The sequence below is a fragment of the Giraffa tippelskirchi genome, chromosome 6 (genome assembly GCF_054371585.1).
Source record: "Giraffa tippelskirchi isolate mGirTip1 chromosome 6, T2T-mGirTip1v1.2.pri, whole genome shotgun sequence".
In the NCBI taxonomy this organism is placed as follows: domain Eukaryota; kingdom Metazoa; phylum Chordata; class Mammalia; order Artiodactyla; family Giraffidae; genus Giraffa; species Giraffa tippelskirchi.
In genome coordinates this window covers 82,486,406-82,513,889 of record NC_137280.1, presented here as the reverse complement: position 1 = coordinate 82,513,889, position 27,484 = coordinate 82,486,406, and the positions used below count along the sequence as shown (strand labels likewise).

Below are 27,484 nucleotides of genomic sequence, written 5' to 3'. Positions count from 1 at the left end.
TGTACTTCCCAGCCAAGGATCAGTGGGTGGATAACAAGCAGATCTCAGTGTTCCATGGGCTCCCTCTCCTCTCCCTGCACAAGCCTCTTTTTGTTGTTGTTTAGTTGCTAAGTCGTATCTGACTCTTGCGACCCCACAAACTGTAGCCCACCAGGCCCTTAGGGATTTCTAAAATGCAGACTGCCCAAGGGTATACAGAGAAAAGAGAGACTGGTTTCCTACCAATCCCTGATCCTTGGTTGCTTCCGCAGTGATCATGGCTGTGCCATGTGACTCCTTCCAAAGATATTTGGATACCTCCTCATTTTTAAAAAGGTATGGAAATTGTTATCTTCCTACTCTTTACAGTAACACTTTGTGGAGAAAAACTGCTTCAGCTTTTTAATGGTTGTATACTATTCCACCACATGACTCAACAGCCTGATTTAAACAGTTCCTGTGCTTCGTGCTTAGTTATGCAGTCGTGTCTGACCCTTTGTGACCCCATGGATTATAGCCCACCAGGCTCCTTTGTCCTCGGGATTTCTTCCAGACAAGAATACTGGAGTGGTTTGCCATTTCCTCTTCCAGGGGATCTTCCCAACTCAGGGATCAAACCAACATCTCTTGCATCATATGCAGATTCTTTACTGCTGAGTCATTGGGGAAGCCCCAAATAATTCTCAACTGACAAATATTTATTTTCCTTTTTTTGCAGTTACAAAAAATGTAGCAGGAAATGCATCATTTTGCATGCTTTTGTAGAAAAATTCTTAGAAGGCAAACTGCTGAGGGAAAGAGTATGTTCATTTTTAATATGAATAGATTCTAGAAAATTGCCATCTTGAGTCGCTGTACTGATGAGCAGTCTCCCCTGATCAGCTTTCAGGCTAAAGGCCTTGGGTCTGCCTACCTCTCTCCTAACTGGGGCCTGGGGCACAGGTCACCAAGCCTCCGAGACTCAATGTCCCCTCCTGTTGCATGGAGGTGCCATCAGCACCCACTCTGCCAGCAGGGGGACTCCTCTGAGCACCTGTAATCCTTACAGTTTGATTACTGTTGTGTGGGCACATTTCAGGCATTTTTTGAGTAATGTCATATGAAATGTGTGACTTTAGGTGAATTTGACGTAGGGAGTTTCCTCAAGTTGAAAAACTCTAAGACACCCAGCCGGAAGCTGGAGGCTAAACCAACCCAGAGCTGCATTCACGCCATGGCCACAAGAGGGGGCAAGTGAGGGTAAGCTCCAGGGCTGCCTGGGACACACACGTTGCAACGTTGTCTGTTTCCCTTGGGACAGCCCTGCAGGGCTTTCTCCAGCACCTGTGCTCGCCACCTCCTCTCCAGGGTTCAGACGACCTCCCCTGGCACATCCCACTTTCCCTCCCTCAGGACCTGCCTGGCAGCTCTCCCCACACCTTGCCTCAGTCTCCCTCTCACACCCCGTGGCCTCTGGTGACATTTCTGCTGCAAATGTGCCCAAGAGCTGACTGTGCTCTCTGTCTCTGATTGCTTCTTGAACTAGCTTATGGCTCCGTGGCTCCACTGAGCCCATGCTGCTCAGTCTGGCCACGCAGGTGAGGCTTCACTTTCTCCACCTGAAACCTGTCTTTCTGACTTGTGACATCCTCTCTTGATTTTTGTCCTGTATTTTGGCCTTTCCCAACTTCCAAATTTCTTTCTTTCTTTTTTTTAAGTTTTGCAATATCTCCTTTATTTCTTTCACTTTACAAAAGAAGTTCTTTTAATTAAAAAAAACTTTTTATTATGTATTGGTGTATAGTCAGTTAACAATGTTGTGATAATTTCAGGTGAACAGCAAAGGGACTCAGCCATACATATATACATGCATCCATTCTTCCCCAAACTTCCCTCCCTTCCAGTCTGCCACATAACATTGAGCAGAATTCCATGTGCTATACAGTAGATCCTTGTCCCAGCTTCCAAATTTCTATCCTGAACATGACTCCTCTGCCCAGCTGTGTGGACTCACCAAGCCTGCTGATCCCTCTGTGACTTCCCGTCTAGTCTCCCTGTGGTTCAGAGCACCCCACTCAGCCTCGAAAACAGGCCAAAAGACAGGAGCCAGACACAGAAGGCCTTGCATTGTGTGACTCTGTGTGTATGAAATGTCTGGAACAGGCAAACTCATGGAGACAGAGAGCAGATTCGTGGTTGTCAGGGGCTGGGGAGGGGGACTGGGAAGTGACTGCTCATGGGGAGGGGGTCTTCTTTTAGGTGGGCTGCTCAACAGCCTCTACTGAGACTCTCCCTACCCCAGGCTGTGGTTTTGGGGCTTCCTAGCATCTTAACCATTCCTGCTGGGGGAGTGCTCAGTGGAAATGTCACAGGTGCAGGGGGAGGTCCTGATGGCTGGCCCCTGTGGCTTTCCAGGCAGCTTAGTAGTAAAGAATCCTGCCTACAAATGCAGGAGACACAGGTTTGATCCCTGGGTCGGGAAGATCCCCTGGAGATGGAAATGTCAACCCACTCCAGTATTCTTGCCCGGAGAATCCCACGGACAGAGGAGCCTGGTGGGCCACAGTCCAGGGGGTCACAAAGAGTCGGACACGCCTGAGCACTGCAACACTGCACTGAAGGGGAGAAAAGAGGCAGTAACTATGCAAAGAGCCAGGCCCGGGGCGGCTCGCTGACCGGCACTCAGCACTCAGGAGCTGCTGAGCTGAGGGGCAGTGAGGGCCCAGGGCTGCAACGATGGAACGACCCTAAGTATCCAATACCAGGAATGAGGGGCTCATTCACTGGAGGAAGATCTTCCCAGATGCAGAGGCAGTGACCACTCCAAGCACATCACGTGGAGAAAAGCAGGGCGTGCCAGGTGGGGACGTGCATGCAGGGACACACAGACCCTCACAGACCATCTTGGTAGGACCCAACCCTAACTCTGAGGATGGGTCTGCAGTGGATGCCGGTGGAGAGGGGGCCAGGGCCTGGATGGGGTCAGCTGAGACTGTATTACCTTCCCTACAAACCTATTTCTTGAGACTTCCCTAGTGGTCCAGTGGTTAAGACTCTGTGCTTCCAATGCAAAGACATGGGTTCCATCCCTGGTCAGGGAACTAAGATCCCACATGCCCTGCAGTGCGGCCAAGAAAATATATTTAAAAAAAAAAGAAAAGAAACCCATTTCTTGGTTCCCAAACAGAAATGCAGATGTGGAGGGCAGTGTGGTGATAGGTCAGGTGAGAGGAGCAGGCCTGCAGCTGTGACAGGTAGGGTGGGCAGGTGGATGGAAGCCAGAAGGGAGGTGGCTGAGGTCTTCTGATTCCTAGAGACCACTGTGCTCAGCCTTTTGGGGTGCAGGCTGTGATCCTGCCATGCTGCATGGCTGTGCCTGGCGGACTTTCACTCCTGCACCTCGTTTCCTGTCCGCATCCCTCACTAGAGCAGTGGTGGCACCGCAGGGGGTGGAGACAGGAGGGAGACATGGGGGGGCTTGGAGACTGAGACCCAGGAGAATGGTGACGCGTTCAACTGGCCAGGATCTGGGGTGAGCTGTGTGGAGGTGTGTGGGAGTTGGAACATACTGTGTGCAGAGAAGAAAGCCTCTGGATGGAAGCTCAGGGGCTAGTCGTGGAGTCAGCCGGCAGTGTGGGCTCAGGGCCCCGTGACGTAGACTGATGGGCAGATACAACATATTTGCTCAGGGCCCTGAGCTGTCCCCAGTCCAGGCTCATTTAGTTCTCTTACCATCTTGTTTTGGCTGCACCAGGCCTCAGCTGTGGCACGGGGGACTTTAGGTGTGGCATGTGAACTCCGCTGTGGCACGTGGGATCCAGTTTCTTGACCAGGGATAGAACCCGGGCCTCTTGCATTGGAAGCCCAGAGTCTTAGCTACTGGACCACCAGGGAAGTCCCCCAGCTCTACCATCTTCATTCCCAGGGAGTGGAAGAGGAAGAAGAGATGGAGCGAAGGTCCACCTGAAGGCTGAAGCAGAGGAGGAACCAGGTGAGGGGACAGAGGGACACCTGGGAGGCGGGCCATGCTGAGCACCGAACCTCAGGCCAGCGGGATTTCAAGAGCACAGAGGCAGGAAAGCGCTTGGGAAGTTTATTGTCTCGAATGACATTTCAACTGAAAATGGTAGAACTTGTATTAACGGAAGAAAGAAAAGTGCCAAACTAATTCCGGTAAAACCCTGAGCTCACAACAGACTGAAATGAAAACTGCATTTTCATAACACAACACAAGTCAGGGTGGGAGACAGTGTCTGGGCAAGTTGGCACCGGGACGGACCAGTGAGCAAAAGGTCACAACTCACACAACTGCACTTGCGTCGTCAGCCACTGCCAGCAACAGATCTTTGCGTCGTCAGCCACTGCCAGCAACAGATCTGGGGTGAATGGCGGCAAAATTAAAGTCAGTCCAAAGTTTTAATGGCAGAATTGGTTCCAGAATTTCTTCTAGAAATAGTTCATAGTCTTAACCATAAATTACTATATATATATATATGTCTATATATATATATATAAACAGGAGTTGGGAGAACAAGCAGCATCTCAAGCTGTTTCAGATCCCAGCTGATAAGCAGACGATGGCGTCGGTGTCTCTGGCCGTCGCTCAGGCAGTGCCCTCTGCTGTCAGCTCTGGGTTTTCTGAAGGAACACGAGGCCCAGGGAACCTTGGCAGGTCACACGCTCCTCTTTTCTGCTCGTCCCAGCATTTAATTAGATGCGTCTGAGGTGGCACTGCCGGGGTTGCCAACGGGTTAAGCAGTTGACATTCGTTTCACCTGCCAGCTGCCCCTGGCCTGAAAAGACAGAGATTCAGAGGGGGGCCTGTCCAGCCTCCATGTCCCTTAGAACAGGCTGAGAACTGCGAGGAGCCAGGAGGCGAGGGGCACGGAGGGGTCTGCCCGGAGCCGCCGCTGGCCTCCACACGGACGTGCTTCCTTGGCAGGGTCTGGCTTTCACTGGCTGAGCACTGGCAGGGGAGGGATGGGGCACCATGGCACGTGCTCTGACGGGGAGGGAGGCCCAGGCAGGCCCCGAGCTAATGGTGGGCCCTGAAAGACAGTGGTGAGATGTGCTGAGCAGCAAGAGGTTCAGGAACCCAGCAGGAGGCGTGCCTGACTGGGAGTTGGGAGGGAAGGGCCATGGCTGCTGGCTGGGGGGACTCTGTCTGCATGTGGGGATGTACTGGGCACACGTGACTGTGGGGTGTTCGTCCACAGACCCCCCACTGTCATGGAAACCACTACTGACAATGGCTGTCTGCTCCAAGGTGAGTCCTGTTTGCAGCCCATGAGAGCAGTAACTCACAAGCTCCCCTTCTTCCTCATTCTCAAACTTTCCTTAACAGGCTGAACCTTCCTGCCTGCATCCTCTAATGCATCCAGCCCCACGAGGCCCAAGACCCTGCTCCCTTCTCGCTCTCCCCACAGCTGTTACCTCCCACATGTCTCCCGGGCCTGCTAGAGAACTGGAAGGCCAGCACTGCCCCACTCAGCCTCAGTCTGAAAGCACCTGGGGCGGGGACGCTGGCCTCAGGGGGACATACTCTGCCCTCGGATGGACACCACAGGCCTATGACCCCGGCAGGAAGACATGAGTGAGGAGGGGAGGGCTCACCTGGCAGGCCTGAGAGGTGACAGGCTGGGGCCCAGTGGGAGCCTGGGAGCCACAGGGCAGCTCAGGGCAGAGGAGTCGGTGCCCAGCTTGGGGGGGAGCGGGGGTGCTCAGCCTGGAGACCTTCTCTTGGGAAGAGCATCTGTGCCTGCCCAGGCCAGGGGACTGGGGTCCACCTGTGTGTGCATACCACAACCCGCACTTTCCCGCTTACTACGTGGGGCTGACAGGACCCGGGCCCCGGTCCATGGACCCCTCACACTGAGCCACTCACAGGCTTGTCCCTACTGTGCTCATGGCGCTGGGCCTTGGGCAAGTGCAGAGTAGGATGAGCTGGCCACCTGGTGGCATCAGAGTGCTGGCTCTGGCAGGGGCTCACAGTGGGCTGTGGGGTTGCCATGGTGATGGGATGCACTGCCCCAGGAGGCATCCATTCCCTGCATCTTTAAGAGGGGTATACTGAGGAGGGAGATTTGAGTCTGAAGCAAACAGTCTGGCTGCCCACTGCTGCATGGCTGTATTGCACCTGTACCTGCACAGCTCCACAGGACAGTCCTGAGTGTGGGGCCAGGCCCCGTAGCCGCCCCCCGACCATGGCTGTCAGTGGGGGGCCACGAGAGGGATGGTGTCCCACACCCTGAGAAAGTTCCTGAGGGCACATCATGAGACAGCCGCAATCTGAGGCCCACGCTCTTCCCAGTCACCAAAATGGACCTTCACTCTGGCCCAGCTGGGCACCATCTGAGGGGGTGGCTGGGATGGTGAGGCATGCTGCAGGGTCTGAGCTCAGGGGGCTGCACCTTCAGACCATCAGGGTCTCATTTTCCCACCCTACCCTCTGCCTCCTCGGGGAAGGAGGGCCCCTTCCCAACAGGGAAAGCCCTCAGTGCCCACTGAGTCCTGTGAGGACTGAGGTCTCTACTGAGCAGGCCCACAGTGCCGAGCTCCTTGAGGCAGCTCCGCCAGCCTGCATCCTCCCCGTGACGAGGGCCTGACGGGCCCACCTGATTGTCATGCCCTTCACGAGAGCCCGCGGAGACCGAGATGCGGCTGAGGTGGCCGGTCCCGAGGACCTGCCACCCACAGGGGCTCCAGGCCTGCTCATCTGAGTCGGGGACCCCACAGGCCTTGGGGCTGTGCCACAGACTCACCTGGGCCAGAAGGCTGCCTCCCCGGGGGGTGGGCTGGAGGCCAACCAGCGTCTGCAGGCAGATAAGCGTGTCCCCGGGGCTGGTCAGCGGAAAGGGGCCAGAGGAGCCTGCAGGGGTCGGCTGGGTCAGGACAAGTGTTCCTGCCCCGGGAGGCGCAGCAATGCCTCAGGTGGGACTCGCCAGACCCTGGGTCAGGAAGAGGGCATGAATGTGACTCCCACAGCCTCCAGCCCTCCTGCAGCCTATGTGGGTGTGGAGACCAGCCTTCTGGGGTGCTCCTTCTGTCCCCACGGCACCCGCACAGCCTGCAGGGCTGTGTGACTTGATGGGGACCATCTCCGTGGGAACGGAAACCTCACAGTGTGAACAGAGGAGAGAGGCATGTGCAGCTCGGGGCGCTCAGCCTTGGGGAGCCCCCGAGCCGGGCTGGGTGGCCTCACTCACTGGAGTGGGACATCGATGGGCAGCTGGCCTGGCGCCCGGGGCTCCTGACTTCGGTGACATTCACTGCTGTCTTGGCTGTGTAGATGGTACCCTCTTCTTGAAACTTCCTCATGTTCTTTTTATACCGGATTCTTTTGTTGCCGAACCAGTTGGAGACCTGTGGACACACGGCGACAGAAGTCCCTGGAAAGGCTGACGGAGCAGTGAGACACGAAATGAGGGGGACATGGCTGAGTGACAGCGCGTGGCCCTGGGACAGGGTGAGAGGCTGGGAAGGTGGCACTGATGAACCCTGGGCACAGGGAAACGTCTACCGTGTGTTGGGGGCGCCCTGCGGTCGGCGCAGCTTACAGAGAGGGAGGAGCTGTGTTGCTGCTTGAGGACCAGGCGCCCAGGGAACCTGGGATGAGGGTGGAGGTGGGAGAAGAGCAGGCATGTGTCACACGCTCGGAGAGACCAGTGTCTGCTCACTGCAGGCCACAGGCTGAATCCCGATGCGCGACACGTGCACGAGCAACCGCGTTTCTGGGAATGCAATCTAAGCAGAGAATGCAACCGAATCCAAAACTTATCAAAGGATAAAGGACCACCTGACGGAGCAGGGGAAGGAGCTGAGCTGGAGAGGAGCACAGGCAGCCTTCAGTCCTCGAAGCCGGTTGGGAGGGAGCTGCAGTCACACATATCTTGTAAGCATGAGCCCTCTGGGCAGGGCTCCTCCCTGTGGATCGCTCTCTGGGGGCCGGTGTCCTGGGCCCTGAGGGTGCCAGCAGCATCCCTGGTCTCCATCCGCCAGAGGCCAGGTGCGCCTTCCCCTCCCCACCCCTGGCTGGGTGAGAGACTGGACCGCGCCCAGCTATATGAGCACAACCAAATACACCGCACATCCCAAACAGGATATGCAGTTTCATGTGTGCCCTGCAGTTTCATGCACAGACACACGCAGTTGAATTGCATGGCAGAACTGTGGATGACTTTTTCTCCTTTAAAAATCAGTTTCTTTCATGTCCCTCTGTAATCCTCTCAGTGTCAACCATGGACAGAAAAAGCCCCATGTGTGTTCCCTGCTCTCAACTCTCCTGCCCTCAGTGTGAGTGTGACCTGCTCACAAGCAAGCCAGGTAAGCACCCACTTACCTACAGGGATGCACCCACACGTCTGTGGTGAAGTTTGCAGAGAGGAATGTCAGCGAGCGGTTTTCCATGTTGAATTCAATTGGCATTTTAGAGGGATGAAGAGCACACTTCCCAAGTGGGTGTCTGCGGGGGAGCTGGCTCAGGCCGGGGTCCGCCCTCCCTACAGGGTCTGTCCCAGCACCGTGGACAGGAGCGAGATGCCCTCTCTGCAAGGCTAGCCACAGCTCGGCGTCACCGGCCACTCCCTCTGCCCAGTCCCTCTGGCCCCTTTGGTCCATGTAGCAGCAGCTGTAGCCACTCGGGTTTCCACCCATTGCCCTGTCCATGGGCTCAGGTCTCCTGTCCTTCCCCCTCGGGACTCCTCAGTCTGGAGTTGCAGATGATCCTGCCTGAAAACATCCGTGGTCTTGTCTGCCGCACCCTGTGCCTAACGTTGCCCCACTATCGTCTCCTTAAGTGGACCTCACAGCCAGCACCACATTTGGAGCCCTCCCTCAGCTGTCAGCCATTCCTACCGAGCAGCCACCACAGTGGGGAGGGGTCCCAGGACAGAATTCTGCTGCTGGTGGGCAGGCAGGGATGTCAGGGCCCAGCCACTAAGCAGGAGTCACTGGAATGTGGCCACGAACTCTCTCGTCAGATGAAGTTTAGACCCAAGACCCATCTGCTCTCGGAGGTGGCAGGCCCTGAAGTGAATCTGGTCATTTCCAGACAACCGCTCCTGGGGACAGATGGGCTGCCATGCCTCCCACTTCTTCTGGGCCTCAAGGTCCTAGAGGCGTAGCCCTCACTTCAGCTCTGAAGTGCTGAGGATACCGTGGCAGTTCCAGGCGAGTGAGGACGCCTGTAAGGCCCCGCTGCCTGTGTGACCCTGCAGAGTTCCTGAGCGCCATTGTCCCCAAGTTGCTGCTGGATTTGGCAGGGACCGGGGCAGGGGGTGGTGACTGGGCTGGAAACTCAGCCCCTCCCACAGCACAGCGGGAGGAGGTGGCTGCCTTCAGGCGGGTGGTCCTGCTTACTGAGTCCGTGTCCCTGGTGGCCCTCTCTGCGGCCAGAGGCGGGTGCTGACCCCCACACTGCCCTGGGTGTTGCCTGGTCCTTTTTCTCGCTTGTGGCCTGCCTGTACTTAACTGTTCTCATTTTAAAACCTTTTGAAAGGGCTTCCCCGGTGGTCTAGTGGTTAAGAATCCACCTGCCAATGCAGGAGACATGAGTTCAATCCCAGGTCCAGAAAGATCCCACATGTCTCAGAGCAGCAAAACCCAAGCTGGAGCACCCTTGTGGAGCTCCACAGCAAGAGAAGCCACCGCAATGAGAAGGCTGCACAGCGTGGCTAGACAGTAGCCCCCGCTCTCTGCAGCTAGAGAAAGCCCGGGCAAAGCAGCAAAGACCCAGCACAGATAAAAATCAGTACGTAAACAGATCTTAAAAGACAAACAACAAAACCTTCTGACATATTTCTTGGGCTCTCGCCTTAGCCCCAGCCCCACCCCAATTCCACTGAGATGAACAGTCATCCCAATATGGCCCGAAGTTGTCCGGGTCTCTTCTCCAACCTGCGCTCCTATTTCCCATCTGGAGCCAGGTGTTGCCTGTCTTGTACCTTCAGTCACACACACTGGACTGTCTGAGAAACTAGCAGGTAATGCACATGCCTGAATTTATTCCAGGATAACTGAATTGGTACTTTTGCACAAGAGCTGGTCTTTCACTTTAAGTCCTAATTTTGCTCCAAGCTTTTTCTTCTCCTACGCTTATACCCCACCCATCTTACGGAACACAGCACACCTCTCTGATATGAGAATATTAAATCTTAACGACTGGTCTTCCTTGGTGGTTCAGTGGTAAAGACTCTACCTGCCAACACAGGAGACATGGTTCGATCCCTGATCCAGGAAGATCCCACATGCCGTGGAGCAACTACTGAGCCTGCGCTCTGGAGCGCGGGAGCCACAAGTACTGAAGCCCACTTGCCCTAGATCCTGTGCTCCACAACAGGAGAAGCCGCTGCCAATGAAGAGCAGCTCTGCTCGCCACAACTAGAGAGAAGCCTGCGCAAACTAAATATATAAACAAAGAATGTAAGGTTTAAAAAAACATTCCTAATGACTGCAATTCACTAAGTGTCACGACCAAGTGCTATACTCAGTGGTGTCACGACCTCACACTCCACACCTATTGCCTCAGGGAGCGTGGGAGGGTAGGTGTGGCTTCCTGCCTGAGGCCCACGTTCACAGCCCAGACCTGGGACCTGAGCCCAGACAGCCAGTTCCAAGGCCGCACTCCACGTTTGGCTGTGGCTACACGCCACATTCGGCTCCTGCTCCACACATTTCATGAACCTCCCTGGGTGTCCCTTTCGGGTTCAGGGAGGTGTGGCAGGAAAGGACCATCACCTGGGAGACCGTGATGCCACCACTCCTGGCCAGCTCCTCTTTGGCTTCTTCACTGGGGTATGGGTTGCTCAAATGGGAATAAAAGTATTCATTCAGCACCTCTGTGGCTTGCTTGCTGAAATTCTGCCGCTTACGCCTGAGAAGACAGACAGCCTCAGCTGGTGATCATCCATGGGGCCTCATGCCCATCTCTGATCTCCTAGAGGCTGTAACAGCAGCAGTCAGCACTTCATAGCCTTCCTGGAGGCTGTGTGAGGGCAGCACCTACAGCCGTGGTCAGAGCCCCTGCCTAGGCTGGGGGGCTCCCATAACTCAGACCCAAACCAGCGCAGGACTTGCTTCCTCTTCCTGAGGTCACAGGTTGGGGGTAGGGCCTGACCTGGCATCGAGGAACCTTGCGCGCAGGGTCATCACAGCCTCACAGGTGCTCTGCTTCAGCTGTATCTGGATGCTGTTGAACTTGCCATGGATGACACCCACCATGTGCTCTATCTCCATGGGCAAGACGGGTCTGATCCTGCTCTGCTCCTGGAGAAGGTTGGTGACGTGCATGGTGAACTCACGGCAGGCCTGGGGTGGGGACACACATGCCAGCTGGTGACCACCTAGTAGGCTGGCCCGGGGTCCCGTGTGGGACCAGCCACCTGCTCCCCGAGCCTCTCACACAGGCTGGCTACTGAGAAATGATGGCAAGAGGCTGTGGTCAAATCAGCCATCTCTGCTATGAGACCAAGTTCGTGGGCTCTCTGCTCATTGCTGCCAAGGGAAAGCAGTTTGTACTCCATGTTTTCCTTTGACAAACGTGCATTCACATGATAGAAACTCTTACACGCAGAAAGATCACCTGTTCATATTTCTCTAGCTCGGAGTGGTACATCTGTCGGATCTGGGACAGCTTGGCCGTGTAGTCAGAGTGCTCCAGGCCACTGTCATTTGGACGGCCACCTGGTGTTGCTGTGTTGGCTGCTGCCGATGCTCCCCTCCCTTGCTTCTCAGGCCTGGACATGCCCTCGGCCAGCAGCATGTTATCCAGCCTCAGGAGCTGAGCATCAGGGGGACCCTCTTGCTGAATGCCATGGGTGCTCGACACTGGATCAGAAAGAGGAGATGGAATCAGTGTCTGTTGTTGGAGCAAAACCCACCACAACAGAGTGCTAGCACTGGCCACGTGTCTCAACATTCTTCACAGAACCCTTTCGGGGAAAGAAAGACTCTCTGATAACAGACATCAAATAACCCACTGTGATGCTGGTCTCGGTGCTGTGCTCAGGAGCCCAGTTAGGGTGCCAGGAGTGTAGGGGGCAGACATGCCAGAGCCCACAGCTCACAGCTGGGTACATGTGGAGCTCCAGGCAGGGCAGGGGTGGGATGGCACTGGGTGCTGGAAAGCCTGAAGCCCTGAATCACACCTCCAGATGGGAGAGGAGGCACCTTCCAGATGCTCATACTGCAAAGACAGGAATATGAAGGCTAGTGGCAGCCTGGCTTTGGGCAAGGCTGTGCTGGCATGTGTCTGAAACTGAGCCCCCCAAAAACCAAGTTCCCTTTCTGAGCCTCATTAACATCTCTATCTAAAACCTTATTCCCTTTCTCATCCCCTTTGATCTCAACCCTGTGTTGTTCAGTTGCAAAGTCATGTGTGACTCTTTCGTGACTCCATGGACTGTAGCCCGCCAGGCTCCTCTGTCCATGGGATTCTCCAGGCAAGAATACTGGAGTGGGTTGCCATGCCCTCCTCCAGGGGATCTTCCTGACCCAGGGATCAAACCTGAGTCTCTTGCTTGGCAGGTGGATTCTTTACCATTGAGCCACCTGAGAAGCCTCAACCCCAAGTTAACTGAACACTAATCAACCAGTCAGATGACTAATATTCTGTTGTTGATAACACGGTTAAGGTGCTAAAATTGCTATTATAGATATTTCATCATTTATGTACAAACTCAGGTTGTGTCTCCAGGGCAAGATGAGCTAATAGACACCCAAGGCTTGGACCACCTGGAGAGTGACTCGTAAGACAGAAACATCCTGACTGTTGAAACTACGATTATGAAATGTCACAAGATGAGGCTTAATTCCAGCCTCTCTGTTCTCCCCCTTAAAAAAAGATCCTCATTCAAAGACCAAAGTGGGGTAGATCTGAGGCTTGTCTCCCACTGCCTTGCTTGGCGCCCTGAAATAAATGCTGTACTTTCCTTTACCATGACCTGGTGTCAGTAGAGTGAATTTGCTTTTCAGGTGACTGAACTTTGGTTTGATAATACAACTGTTGTGTCTGTGTCTGTTGTGTGAGTGTGTTGAGGGGAGGGTTTTTGCTGTAAAATCAGAGGAAAAGATGGATCCAGAGGTGCCAGAAAAGATGAGCTAACCCACTGAGAGATGAGTTAGTTTGAGCATAGACACAGTCAACTGGCTTTATAACATGGAGAAGCCATCCTAGCTAGGTGATGTGCTCAAGGGCAGGACTGGACAGGTAGTGGATGGGCAGGGGACAAGCTGCTTCTGTCCAAGGGGTACATATCAGCTACAAGGTGGCCAGAGGGAGAGGCCCCAGACTATGACCACCGGAATATGAAAATGTTAGTCTCTCAGTTGTGTCTGACTTTTTGCGACCCCATAGACTGTAGCCCACCAGGCTCCTCTGTTCAACAGATTTCCTAGGCAAGAATATTGGAGTGGGTTGCCATTTCCTCTTTTCCAGGGGATCTTCCTGACCCAGGGATCAAACCTGTGCATCCTATGTTTCCTGCACTGACAGGTGGATTCTTTACCATCTGAGCTACCAGGACTTGAGAAAAAGGAAGAAGCTGTGACAACTCCTACATTCACCCTGGAAGGCTCTACTTTTCCCAAGCAGAGCACTCAAAACAGCAGGCAGGCAGGTGAAAAGGTGGTGTCAGGCTGGTCCCTGACACAGCTCAGCACAAATGTCTGGCTGGCTGCGAAGCAGCTGCTACCTGGGAGCTGGGGCTGAGCTGACCAGTTCAGGTGCGAGCAGGTATTCATGAGTCATCGGTGTGTGGCGTGTGTTTGGGAAATCTGTTTTTATCTACCAGTACCTGCAGGTACATCTATGAGAAGGCCACACCCCCTGAATGCTAGAAAATCAGCATTTAAAGGGCAGGCAAAGGAGGAGATGGAAAGAGTCATGAGGCAGGTGGAAGAATAATCAGGAGTGGTAACAGAGGGGCAAAAACATAGGCTTGGTCATTAGGGGAAGATTGTTCAGTTCAGTTCAGTTCAGTTCAGTTGCTCAGTTGTGTCCAACTCTTTGCAACTCCATGGACTGCAGCATGCCAGGCCTCCCTGTCCATCACCAACTCCTGGAGTTTATTCAAACTCATGTCCATTGAGTCAGTGATGCCATCCAACCAGGGGAAGATTGTTAACCTCTGCAAAAGCAGCTGCAGGGTATGGTGGGGTGAAGCCTGACTAGCAAGTTCAGAGGAGGATGGGAGGCAGGGAGTGCAGGGAGGAGGCTGCTGCAGGGATTACAGAATGAGGCTTGGGTCCAGGGAGTGTGGTCTTGCAGGACCTGTTTTTTCCCTGCTTTTTCAGTGATGGAACACAAATCTGTGGAGACAGAGGCAGGAAGGTTGAGGGGTGGTTCCTAAGGCGATGGGAGGCAGGGAATGGGGAAGGAGGTAATGACAGATGATATAGATTCCATGTAGTTCTGACTTCCAAGAAAAACAAAGTTTTAAGTCTTTTCTTAGAAACAGGCTCCCAGTATTATCAGCTACTAATTGACTTAAGTGCTCAAATAAGAATTGAGCTTAGGGAATTCCCTGGTGGTTCAGTGGTTAGGACTCAGCGCTTTCCCTGGTTCAACCCCTGGTCCTGTAAGCTGCATATGGTGCAGCTAAAAAAAAAAAATGAGTGATCCTATCATATAGATATTTGCTCATTAATCATGTGCCCCTTTCTTGTTCCCTATTTAACAGATGAACTTTTTTGTCAAAAACTCTCTAGCAAAAACTGAAGGAGTTCAAGAGGTATCCTTGCAGGAATTTTCCTCACATGCAGGGACCTCTACCTCCTCAGATTCAGGGGCTCTCAACTCACACAAAAGAACCCTTTCCATTTAGTCCCACTGGGCTGCAACAGGGCTCTTTCTGAAAGAAATAAAGGAAAAGGATCCCTTTTATCAGTTGCGGGCCTTCCAGTTCAGAGACCTAATTCTCTAACGGCCTTACTTGGTCTTCAAGAAGCACCAGATGTAAACGCTGAGGACTTCTGAGAGTGGAGCTGCCTGATCCTTGTAAAGGCCCACACCCTCCTAACCCAGAGCAGATTACGGACATGCTCTTCCCTCATTCCTCTGTGTGTGCAAATCCTATTGATTCTACCTCCACGACTGACCCACCATCCAACCCCTCCCTTAATGCCACTCCTGGAACCCTGCTGCACTGACCCCTTCCTGCTCTCTGTGACCTGTGAGGAAATCTCTCCCCTCTGGGTCCATCAGGTACACCTGCAAGCCGACTACCCTCAAATGCTATCTTCATCAAGCCAGTCTTCTGTTCAAAGACTTCAACCAGCTCTGCATCCACAGCGGAAGCCTAGACTCTGATACCTGGCACTCAGGGCCTTTCCTGACAGCCTTCCAAACCCGCCCTTGTGAACTTTCCCTCTTCTGGGCCCTTCATGGCCCTTGGAAGCACAGTGACTGTCTCAGGCTTACTCAGCAGCTCCTCCCTAAGCACCCATGGGTCCAGCCTGGGCTCAGGAGTGACCCGAGAGGGACACACACAGCCCCCCGCCCACCCCCGCCAGAGGGCCCCCAGCACGGCCTGACTCCCAGGCTGGAGAGGTCCCTTCAGACCTTCCGTTATGGCTTCTCTCATTACAGTTAGGGGCAGGAGTGGTCCAGGCTGGACACATGGCCGAGTGAAGAGTGGGTGGGAGCACGTGTGTCTGTTTGTGCATGTGTGTGTGTATGACTCTGGGCTGCTGAGGAGTGCTTAGTGGTCTGTCTTTTGTTCTTCTTTTTTTTTTTTTTTTTGGCCACGCCTTGCAACTTGTGGGATCTCTGTTTCCCAACCAGGGATTGAACCTGGGTTAAGGCAGTGAAAGCACTGAATCCTAACCTCTAGGGAACTCCCATTTCGCTCTTTTATTTAACCAACAGTGTCAAAAGAACGCACTGGTCGTAGCAAAAACCCTCTTCCAACAACACGAGAGACAATTCTACACATGGACGTCACCAGATGGTCAATACCAAAATCAGACTGATTATGCTCTTTGCAACAAAAGACTGAGAAGCTGTATACAGTCAGCAAAAACAAGACCTGGCTCAGATCATGAGCTCTTTATTGCAAAATTTAGGCTTAAATTGAAGAAAGCTGAAGTCCCAATACTTTGGCCATCTGATGCAAAGAGTCGACTCATTAGAAAAGACCCTGATGCTGCAAAAGATTGACAGCAGGAGGAGAAGGGGTGACAGAAGATGACATGGTTGGAGGGTGTCATCAATTCAATGGACATGAGTTTGAGCTAACTCTGGGAGATAGTGAAGGACAGGGAAGCTTGTGTGTTGCAGTCCACAGGGTTGCAAGGAGTCAGACACAAATGAACAACTGAACAACAATAACAAATTGAAGAAACTAGGGGAAACCACTAGGCCATTCAGATATGACCTAAATCAAATCCCTCATGATTATACAGTGGAGGTGACAAATAGATTCAAGGGATAAGATCTGGTAGACAAAGTGCCTGAAGAACTATGGACAGAGATTTGTAGCACTGTACGAGAGACAGTGACCAAAATCATCCCAAAGAAAAAGAAATGCAAGAAAGCAAAGTGGTTATCCGAGAAGGCCTTGCAAATAGCTGAAGAAAGAAGAAAAGCGAAAGGCAAGGGAGAAAGGGAAAGATATACACAACTGAACGCAGGGTTCCAGAGAATAGCAAGGAGAGATAAGAAGGCCTTCTTAAATGAACAATTTAAGCAAGAGAGTTTCAGAAAAACATCTAATTGACTTAATCGAATATGCTAAAACCTTTAACTGTGTGGATCACAACAAACTGTGGAAAATTCTTAAAGAGATAGGAATACCAGACCACCTTACCTGTCTTCTGAGAAACCTGTATGAGGGTCAAGAAGCAACAGTTAGAACTGGACATGAAATTGGTTCAAAACTGGGAAGGAGTACAACAAGGCTGTATATTGTCACCCTGCTAATTTAATTTATATACAGAGAACATCATACGACATGTTGGGCTGGATGAATCAAAAACTGGAAGTAAGATTGCAGAAAGAAATATCAACAACCTCAGATATACAGATGACACCACCCTCATGGCAGAAAGTGAAAAGAAATGTAAAGAGCCTCTTGATGAAGGTGAAAGAGAGTGAAAAAGCTGGCTTAAAACTCCACATTGAAAGAATTAAGATCATGGCATCCGGTCCCATCATCTCATGGCAAATAGATGGGGAAAAAGTGGAAGCAGTGACAGATTTTATTTTCTCAGGCTCCAAAATCACTGCAGATGGTGACTGCAGCCATGAAATTAAAGAATGTTTGCTATTTGGAAGGAAAGCTATGACAAACCTAGACAATGTATTAAAAAGCAAAGATGTCACTTTGCTGACAAAGGTCCATATAGTCAATGCTATGATTTTTCCAGTAGTCATGTATGGATGTGAGAGTTGGACCATAAAGAAGGCTGAGCGCCGAAGAACTGACACTTTTGAATTGTGTTACTGGTGAAGACTCTTGAGAATTCCATGGATTGCAAGGACATCAAACCAGTCAATCCTAAAGGAAACTGATCTTGAATATTCATTGGAAGGACTGATACTGAAGCTGAAGCTCCAATACATTGTCAGTGAAGAGCCGACTCACTGGAAATGACACTGATGATGGGAAAGATTGAACGCAAAAAGAGAAAGGGGTGTCAGAGGACAAGATGGTTAGATAGCATCACTGATTCAGTAGACATGAATCTGAGCAAACTCCAGGAGATAGTGGAGGACAGAGGAGCCTGGCATTCTACAGTCCATGAGGTTGCAAAGAGTTGGACATGACTTATTGGCTGAACAATGACAGCAAAGCATCTGAGAACCCATCATAAGTCAAGTATCCAACCAGGTGCAGGAGATTAAAAAAAAAAAAAAACAACACCAGAAAACTATGGGACTTATTCTCAGCTGAAAACTCTCACAGAGAACTTTGAGAACAAAGAGAACACCCCTTTCTCATAGCTCGTTATGGGGTATGCATATTGTGACCTTTTTTGGAGGGGTGCTTTGAAATGTTGATTAACATCTTCAAATCTCTGTTCTGAGAACTTCCCCTACAGGAACATGGACACCAGTAGATGCTGTGTTTATAGGACACAAAAGACCACACGGAAACTTTGAAAAACCAGATCCACCAAGATGCCCACGAATAAGGATGCTCCGTGGCAGCGGACTGGCCCCAGGGCCGCCAGCAGCCGCAGAGGGACCCTGGAGCCCTCTGCTTCCAGGCGTCCTCCAACATACGCTCCGGCCTTCCCCAGAGTCCCTTCCCAGCTACTCCAGCAGGAGCTCTGCCTTGACTTTTGAGTTGCATGGCCAGTGAAGGTTTACATGCTCAATAAGGACTAACAGTGGGACAACCAGGGCACCAGGCATGTCGTCAGCTAAATGGAGCGGCCAAAGGGCATGTCCCTGCTGGTTAAGACCTGACAAAACATGGTCCACCAGAGAAGGGAATGGCAAACCACTTCAGTATTCTTGCCTTGAGAACCCATGAACAGTATGAAAAGGCAAAAAGATATGATACTGAAACATGAACTCCCCAGGTCAGTAGATGTTCAATATATCAATGGGGAAGAGAGGAGAAATAGCTACAAAAAGGATGAAGAGGCTGAGCCAAGGCAGAGAAAACATCCAGTTGTGGATGTGTCTGTTGGTGAAAGGAAAGTCTGATGGTATAAAGAATGATACTGCATAGGAACCTGGAATGCTAGGTCCATGAATCGAGGTAAATTGGAAGTGGTCAAACAGGAGATGGCAAGAGTGAACATTGACATTTCAGGAATCAGTGAACTAAAATGGACCAGAACGGGTGAATTTAATTCAGATGCCCATTATATCTACTGCTGTGGGCAAGAATCCCTTGGAAGGAATGGAGTAGCTAGCCCTCATAGTCAACAAAAGAGTCTGAAATGCAGTACTTGGTTGCAATCTCAAAAATGACAGAATGATCTTGGTTCGTTTCCAAGGCAAACCACTCAACATCACAGTAATCCAAGTCTATGCCCCAACCACTAATGCCGAAGAAGCTGAAGTTAAATGGTTCTATGATGACTTACAAGACCTTTTAGAACTAACACCAAAAAAAAAAGATGTCCTTTTCATCACAGGGGACTGGAACACAAAAGTAGGAAGTCAAGAGATACCTGGAGTAACAGGCAAGTTTGGCCTGGGAGTACAAAATGAAGCACAACAAAGGCTAACAGAGTTTTGCCAAGAGAACACACTGGTCATAGCAAACACCTTCTTCCAACAACACAAGAGATGACTTTACACATGGGCATCACCAGATGGTCAATACCGAAATCAGACTGATTATATTCTTTGCAGCCAAAGATGGAGAAGCTCTATACAGTCAGCAAAGACAAAACTGGGAGCGGACCGTGACTCAGATCATGAACTCCTTATTGCAAAATTCAGGTTCAAATTGAAGAAAGTAGGGAAAACCATTAGGTCATTCAGGTATGACCTAAATCAAATCCCTATGATTATACAGTGGAAGTGACAAACAGATTTAATACACTAGATTTGGTAGACGGAGTGCCTGAAGAACTATGGACAGAGGTTCGTAACACTGTACAGGAGGTGGTGACCAAAACCATCCCCAAGAAAAAGAAATGCAAGAAAGCAAAGTGGTTGTCTGAGAAGGCCTTATAAGTAGCTGAGAAAAGAAGAGAAGTGAAAGGCAAAGGGGAAGGGGAAAGATACACCCAACTGAATGCAGAGTTCCAGAGAATAGCAAAGTGAGATAAGAAAGCCTTCTTAAGGTGAACATTGCAAAGAAATAGAGGAACACAATATAATGGGAAAGTCTAGAGATCTCTTTAGGAAAACTGGAGATACCAAGGGAACATTTCATGCAAAGACGGGCACAATAAAGGTCAGAAATGACAGAAGCAGAAGACATTAAGAAGAGGTAGCAAGAATATACAGAAGAACTGTACAAAAAAGCTCTTAATGACCCAGAAAACCACGATGGTGTGGTCATTCACCTAGAGCCAGACATCCTGGAATGTGAAGTCAAGTGGGCCTTAGGAAGCATTGCTACAAACAAAGCTAGTGGAGGTGATGGAATTCCAGCTGAACTATTTCAAATCCTAAAAGATGATGCTGTTAAAGTGCTGTACTCAATATGCCAGCAAATTTGGAAAACTCAGCAGTGGCCATAGGACTGGAAAATGTCAGTTTTCATTCCAAACCCAAAGAAAGGCAGTGCCAAAGAATGTTCAAATTACCATACAATTACACTCATTTCATATGCTAGCAAGATTATGCTCAAAATTCTCCAAGCTACGCTTCAGCAGTACGTGAACTGAGAACTTCTAGTTCTATAAGGTGGATTTAGAAAAAGCAGAGGAATCAGAGATAAAAATTGCCAACATCTTCTGGATCATAGAAAAAGCAAGAGAATTAAAAAAAAAAAACCATCTATTTCTGCTTCATTGACTACTCTCAAGTCTTTGACTGTGTGGATCACAACAAACTGTGGAATATTCTTGAAGAGATGAGAATACCAGACCACCTTACCTGCCTCCTGAGAAACCTGTATGCAAGACAAGAAGCAACAGTTAGAACTGGACATGGAAAAATGGACTGGTTCCAAATTGGGAAAGGAGTACGTCAAGGCTGCCTAGTGTCACCCTGCTTGTTTGATTTACATGCAGAGTGCATCATGCGAAATGCTGGGCTGGATGACTCATAAGCTGGAATCAAGATTGCTGGGAGAAATATCAATAACCTCAGATATGCAGATGATATCGCTTCACAGACAGAAAGTGAAGAGGAACTAAAGAGCCTCTTGATCAAGGTGAAAGAAGATAGTGAAAAAGCCGGCTTAAAACTCAACATTCAAAAAACTAAGATCATGGCATCTGGTCCAATCACTTCATGGCAAATAGGTGGGGAAAAAGTGGAAACAATGTCAGATTTCATTTTCTTGAACTCCAAAATCACTGCAGACAGTGACTGCAGCCATGAAATTAAAAGACACTCGCTCCTTTAAAGAAAAGCTATGACAAACCTAGACAATGTATTAAAAAGCAGAGACATCACTTTGCTGACAAAGACTCATACAGTCAAAGCTATGGTTTTTCCAGTAGTCATGTATGGGTGTGAGAGCTGGACCATAAAGAAGGCTGAGCACCGAAGAATTCGTGCTTTCCAACTGTGGTGCTGAAGACTCTTGAGAGTCCCTTGCTTATTTAATTTACACGCAGAGTACATCATGCAAAATGCTGGGCTGGATGACTCATAAGCTGGAATCAAGATTGCTGGGAGAAATATCAATAACCTCAGATATGCAGATGATATCACTTTAAGGACAGAAAGTGAAGAGGAACTAAAGAGCAAGATCAAACCAGTCACTCCTAAAGGAAATCAGCCCTAAATATTCATTGGAAGGACTGGTGCTGAAGCTGAAGTTCCAATACTTTGGCTACCTGATGTGAAGAGCCAACTCATTGGAAAAGACCCTGATGCTAGGAAAGATTGAGGGCAAGAAGAAAAGGCAGTGACAGGGGATTAGATGGTTGGATGGCATCACTGACTCAATGGACATGAGTTTGAGCAAACTCAGGGAGATAGTGAAGGGCAGATAGTGAAGTCTGGTGTGCTGTAGTCCACGGGGTCGCAAAGAGTTGGACACAATTTAGCGACTGAACAACAACAACAAGGAGACACCCCAGGCCCCGTGGTGTTAACAGTGCATACGTTATGACAGGCATACACACGTTAGAAGTTTTGTTTCTTTAAAGTTGTACATTTTTGCGAACATACCATGGTCCCAGCTGTGGACACAGCTCTGCTGAGCACCTTTGCCCTCTGTCAGCAGCCTCTGTGTGGAGCCCTTTGTCTCCCTTGGCATGGCCGAGCTGTTTCCCAGCACCCTGTCCCTGGCTTGATTACGGTCATTAGCACATGTGACATTAGCACATTAGCTTCCTCTCACACGTGTGTAGATGACTCGTTACTATCAATTACAACAAGCTCATTTCCCGTCCCAGTGGTGCTCCTCAGCTTCCCCAGGGCCCCTGACTTTGGAGCGGGTGGCTCTGGAGACCAGGAGCTCAGCTCAGGGACACTGTTGGTTAGAGGCATTCAGAGGAGCTGGGATTGAAAACAGAGGCACTCCCCGCCAAACCACCAAATTTCCTTATGTTCCCAATTTATTGTGGGTTTAAAAATCACACAATGAGGTAAAATAAAGTTATGAATATCAACACATTATGTTTTTTATAAGAAAAAATATGGAACTGCTATGGACTAAATTGTGTTCCCCAAATTCACACATGAAACCCCAAAAGTCTATGTGAAACAGGGCCTGTGAGGAAGTAATTAAGGCCAAATGAGGTGATGGGGCAGGGCCCTAATCCACAGGACTGTGGCCTTCTAAGCAGAGGACAGGGCTTCCCTGGTGGTTCAGACAGTAAAGAATTCACCTGCAATGCAGGAGACCTGGGTTCAATCCCTGGGTCGTGAAGATCCCCTGGAGAAGGGGATGGCTACCCACTCCAGTATTCTTGCCTGGGAAATCCCATGAACAGAGGAGCCTGTTGGGCTACAGTCCACAGAGTTGCAAAGAATCGGACATGACTGAGTGACTAACACTTCATTTCAAGCAGAGGAAGAGTGACCTCTTCCATCTACAAACCAGTAAGAGAGCCAGACTAGGAACTGAATAGCTCCAGACAATAGTAAACCAGTGAGCAGCGGAGTTCTAATAACGCTGTTTACCGACACTGCGGTCTGGGACTCCGCTCCCCAGTATGTGTGTCACAGAGCCTAACGTGTGTCTGAGGAGGAGCCTGCACGTGTGCGGGTCCAGACGGGTCCTCACACCTCTGCTTCACTGCCTTCAGGACCCGCCTGTCCTTGGAGTTCCTCTGGATCCTTCCCCTTCCCTGACAATTTTTCTTCTATGTGTGTAGTACAAAGGAGGAGATTTTAGTGTGTTTCATTCAGTTCTAATCTAGATAAGGACTCCTCAAAAGGTAGTGTCTGGTTTGCCTTCTGTCTACATAAAGGCCAGCACAAACATAACAGGCAGCAACGTGACAGGGTAAATTTATGTCTGTTGAATCTAATGAGAATTTTGAGCTTATTCTTTTAGATGTCTGCTTCATTTTTTGTTTCCCTTCCCTAGCTTCCTTCTTTGTGTTTCACGTTGGTCCTGGGCAGTGGTGAGCCAAAATGCTTCCTGTGGCCAGGGGCACACTGCGCCTGGGTCACTCGCAGAGGCTGTGGGTATGTCCCGGGGGTGACCTAGTTCCAGGTGCAAGGTCCAGGTGAGGAGCAATCCAGTAGTGACACTCTGGGGGAGGGGTAAAGCTGCTTCCTCTCACACATGGGACCTGGGTTCAATCCCTGGTCAGGAACTAGATCCCCCATGCTACAACTAAAATACCCCTCATGCCTCGCAACTAAAGATCCTGCATCCTGCACTAAGACCTGTGCAGCCAAAGAAATAACCATTGCTCTGGTTCCCGTAACATTCCTGGCCTCACAGAATCATGGCCCAGAAATAGGGACTTGTGCTAAGAAACCTCTTCCCAAAGGCTAGCAGGACATTTTATAGACCAGCACTACAAGGCGCTCAAGGAAGAGAGAGTGCCTTCTTGCAACACTTTTAGAAAAGAGAGACACAGGAAAACCAGCCGCTCACCAGGTGGAAAACTGAAGCTGGGCGCTAGCACGCAGAAGTCACAGCCCACACATTAAAGAGCAGAGAGCTGAAACAGTAAAACATGATCAGCAACCCAAAGTCAGCAGCATCTGTGTGCATGTGAGAGCACAAATACAGGGATCACAGCCAAGAAGATACACCTCTGAACACGGGTGCTTCCAAGCTCTGTCAGTAAAAATCATCATTGTCAATGAAAAACAATGTAAATCTATCAACATAAAGCACCACAGTAACCCCAAGGAGAAAAAGTATATCTCAAAAGATGCAAAAAGAAACAAATTGATTAAAACAACACCTGTTAATGATAAAAAACCCTTAGCAAACCAGGAACAGACAGAACCCTCCTTAACCTGATAAGGGGCATCTCCCTAAAGTGCGTGTGCACACACACACACACACACTTGGACATACTGGGGATCCTTTTAAGGCACTACTTCAAGTCAGACACTGTCCTGTAGGTGCTGGTCAAGCAGATGGGACCAGAACTTGGAAAGGGACAGATGGGCAAAGTAAAGATGGGAGATGTCACCTGCTTACAGGCTGAAGAGCATCCCTGTGTGGCTGGAGTCACCCAGGGAGTCACTGATGCCGTTGACAACTCCCACCTCATCCTCCACCTCACCCCCAAATTGGCCTCCAGGTGGGGTTGGTGTTGAGCAATAGCATTCAGACCAGCTGGCCACCCGCACTGCCAAGGGACCTTTAGATTCTTGTTTCCTGGGAGTAACTTGGAATATAGCCTGCTGGTGTTGAGAACTGTCTGCATTTACCTTTGAGGCAGTGTTTCCCAGGTCAGTTCTTTAAGCAAGATTCTAGATGAAGCCTTGTTTAATCAAAAAAAAAAAATTTGTATGTTATTTCTTTGGCTGCACAGGTCTTAGTGCAGCATGCAGGATCTTTAGTTGCGAGGCATGAGGGCTATTTTAGTTGCAGCATGGGGGATCTAGTTCCCTGACCAGGGATTGAACCCAGGTCCCCTGAAGAGTCTTAGCCAGTGGACCACCAGGGCAGTCCCTGAAGCCTTGTTTCAAGTCACTGGACTTTCTTAGCCCTATGAAAGTGAAACTGTTCATCGCTCAGTTGTGTCCAATTCTTTGTGACTCGAAGGACTGTAGCCTGCCAGGATCCTCTGACCATGGGACTTTCCAGCAAAGAATACTGGAGTGGGTTGCCATTCTCTTCTCCAGGGGATCTTTCCAACCCAGGGATCTAACCTGGGTGTACCACACTGAAGGCAGATTCTTTACCATCTTTCCCATGCTGCTGCTGCTGCTAAGTCGCTTCAGTGGTGTCCAACTTTGTGCGACCCCATAGACAGCAGCCCACCAGGCTCCGCTGTCCCTGGGATTCTCTAGGCAAGAACACTGGAGTGGGTTGCCATTTCCTTCTCCAATGCATGAAAGTAAAAAGTGAAAGTGAAGAAGCTCAGTCATGCCCGACTCTCAGCAACCCCATGGACCTCAGCCTACCAGGCTCCTCCATCCATGGGATTGTCCAGGCAAGACTGGACTGAAGTGGGTTGCCATTGCCTTCTCCGCATCTTTCCCATAGGACTTCACAAGGAATATTTCTTTAGGGAGTGCCCTGGTGGTCCACTGGTTAGGTCTCTGCGCTTTCACCGCCAAGGGCCCTTATCAGGAACTAAGATTTCACAAGATGAGTGGTGAGGCCAAAAAAAGCAAAAAACCAAAGAATATTCCTTTAGCAAACACTCATCAATTTCTGAAATCACAGCCGACATGAACGTTAGATATTCATCAGACTGAAGGGGTCTAACACTATGCAAATTCCCATCGGTTCTAATCAATCCTTAATTAAAATACATCACAACCTAAGTGCTGAAATCTCAACCAAATATGCAAGTTGTTTTCATTTCAATACACGTTGCAGTTGTTAATTAAAGGCCTGTGATTCTGTCATAAACTACTGAACTGCTGATGCTCAGTAAAAAGGGTATGGAGTTTGCTTTAGCTCTATTTTCTTGTGGCAACAGGGCAAAAGAACAAGACAGAGAAATGTAATAGAAAATGCAGCCAAGTAAAATGTCTAGAAACCTAGTCCATGCTCTCCTGTGAGGCTCTGAGAACATTTAAGAGCAACAGCCAAGAAAAACAGCACTTATGGATGGTTTCTGTCTACCTTAAACAAACTTATTTCTCATCCCAAGAAATGCTCTAATTTCAACTGAATGATAACTAGAAGCTTCTGAAGTTGGGCTATGATCACCCAAGGTATGACTTTTACTTTGCCGAGTCCTGCACAGGGAGGTGACTAGCCCAGCAACATGCACAACCAAGTCCAACCCATTCCCAGGCTGGAAATCAGATTTTTAGGCCCGCCCTGGACCTAACTCCCCTCTGAGGGATTGGCCTGGGGACTGCTGTCAAGCAGTAAAAAGGAGTATTCTCTGTTAAGAAAGATTAGTCATTTTGACACCATGACCAGGTTTACCGATATTGACTGTGGGCCAAGCCCGTAACTGGGCTGGGATATGCTGCAGGCACTTCTGTGCATTCGCGGGCTGGCGTTCCAGGGACAGGATCAGGCAACACACCAGAGACAAACCCACAGGATAATTTCAGCGAATGGTTAAGCCCTAAGAAGAAGCTGGAATAGAGGTACAGACACTGAAAGAAAGTGATGCTTTATAAGAATCTGTGTACTAAGTCCTTAAGCTGTGGGCCCCTGACTAAAATCCTTCAATCTTTGAGTGGTTTTTATAAAAGCTTTATTGAGAAATAATTCAGGTGACGTACAATCCTATAGTTTACCCATTTCCAGTGAGTAACTCAGTGGTTTTTCAGTACTTTCACCAGGCTGTGCGACCATTGCCTAATTTTTCGCCACCTCAAAGAGACCCCGGCCCCATTAGCAGTCACTCCCCACTCTCCTACCCAGCCTCTGGTAACTACTAATCATCTCTTTCTGCCTCTTCTGGACATTTCACATAAATGGAACCAGATGCTATTGTGGATGTTTTCGTCTGGCTTCTTTCACTCAGAATAGAAGTTTTTTTTTTTTTAATTGAACTATAGTTGATGTACAATGTTTCAGGTGTACAGCAAAGTGATTCTGTTACATATATATTATTTATATAATATATAGAAACATATATATTCTATTAACATACTATATATGTTATATGTATAATATATATTTCTCAGATTATTTTCCATTATAGGTTATTACAAGATATTGAATATAGCTCCCTATACTATACAGTAGGCCCTTGTTATAAGCATAAAGTTTTTAAGGTTCATCCATGTTGTAGTTTGTGTCAGAAAACTTCATTTCTTTTTATGGCTGAACAGCAGTCCATTGAACAGATGGACCATATTTTGTTTCTCTTGTCATCATCATGGACATTAGAGGTTTTTTTTCATAATTCTTGATTTGTTTATTTGTCTATACTAATCCATCTGTCCAGTAGAATTTCCCCAGTGATGGAATGGTCTACATCTCCACTGTCTAATATGTGAACCACCAGCTACATGTGGCTACTGAGCACTTGAGAGGTGGCTAGTGTGGCTGAAGAATGCCTTATTTAATTATACGTGATTTTAATTAATTTGAATGTAAATTGTCCCTGGGGGATGAACCACAGTCTATGGCTACCGAGGAGCTATGATAGGCTGATCAGAACTGGAGGCTCAATTCAAGAGTCACCCTGAGACTGTGGGGCCAAGAAAGGATACTCCAAGCAACCTGAAAAATAACCCCCAGCTCTAGGAGATCTGCTCCCTGCACAGCCACAGTGAACTACTCCTCAGGTCCAGCCAATCACAAAAGGGGTCCTAATTCCAAAAGAAGTCACCCACTGGCCCAAAGGGTAGTCGTCGGGACAGACCCAACCAGAAGGCTGAAACTAC

General features: G+C 49.7%; 1 protein-coding gene and 1 long non-coding RNA gene across 9 annotated transcripts in view; one reads left to right on the top strand and one right to left on the bottom strand.

The window, feature by feature from the left end:
* Positions 1–4,037: 4,037 nt before the first annotated feature.
* Positions 4,038–27,484, bottom strand: part of PBX4 (PBX homeobox 4) — a 52,775-nt gene continuing 29,328 nt past the window's right edge. For 3 of the 8 annotated variants that reach the window (XM_081496084.1, XM_081496090.1, XM_081496087.1), the window contains 6 exons: positions 11,537–11,781; positions 11,072–11,262; positions 10,693–10,828; positions 7,164–7,320; positions 6,720–6,905; positions 4,038–4,751 (listed from right to left, as the gene is read on the bottom strand). In XM_081496084.1, the coding sequence (XP_081352210.1) occupies positions 4,669–4,751; positions 6,720–6,905; positions 7,164–7,320; positions 10,693–10,828; positions 11,072–11,262; positions 11,537–11,781 (998 nt within the window). In that variant the 3' untranslated portion in view covers positions 4,038–4,668. The other 5 variants (XM_081496086.1, XM_081496088.1, XM_081496089.1 and 2 more) reach the window with 5 other exon arrangements.
* Positions 7,139–12,892, top strand: LOC145508770 (uncharacterized). The gene is made up of 4 exons (XR_014055598.1): positions 7,139–7,423; positions 7,640–7,849; positions 8,188–8,280; positions 12,637–12,892. It is a non-coding gene; the product is annotated as an uncharacterized LOC145508770 (long non-coding RNA).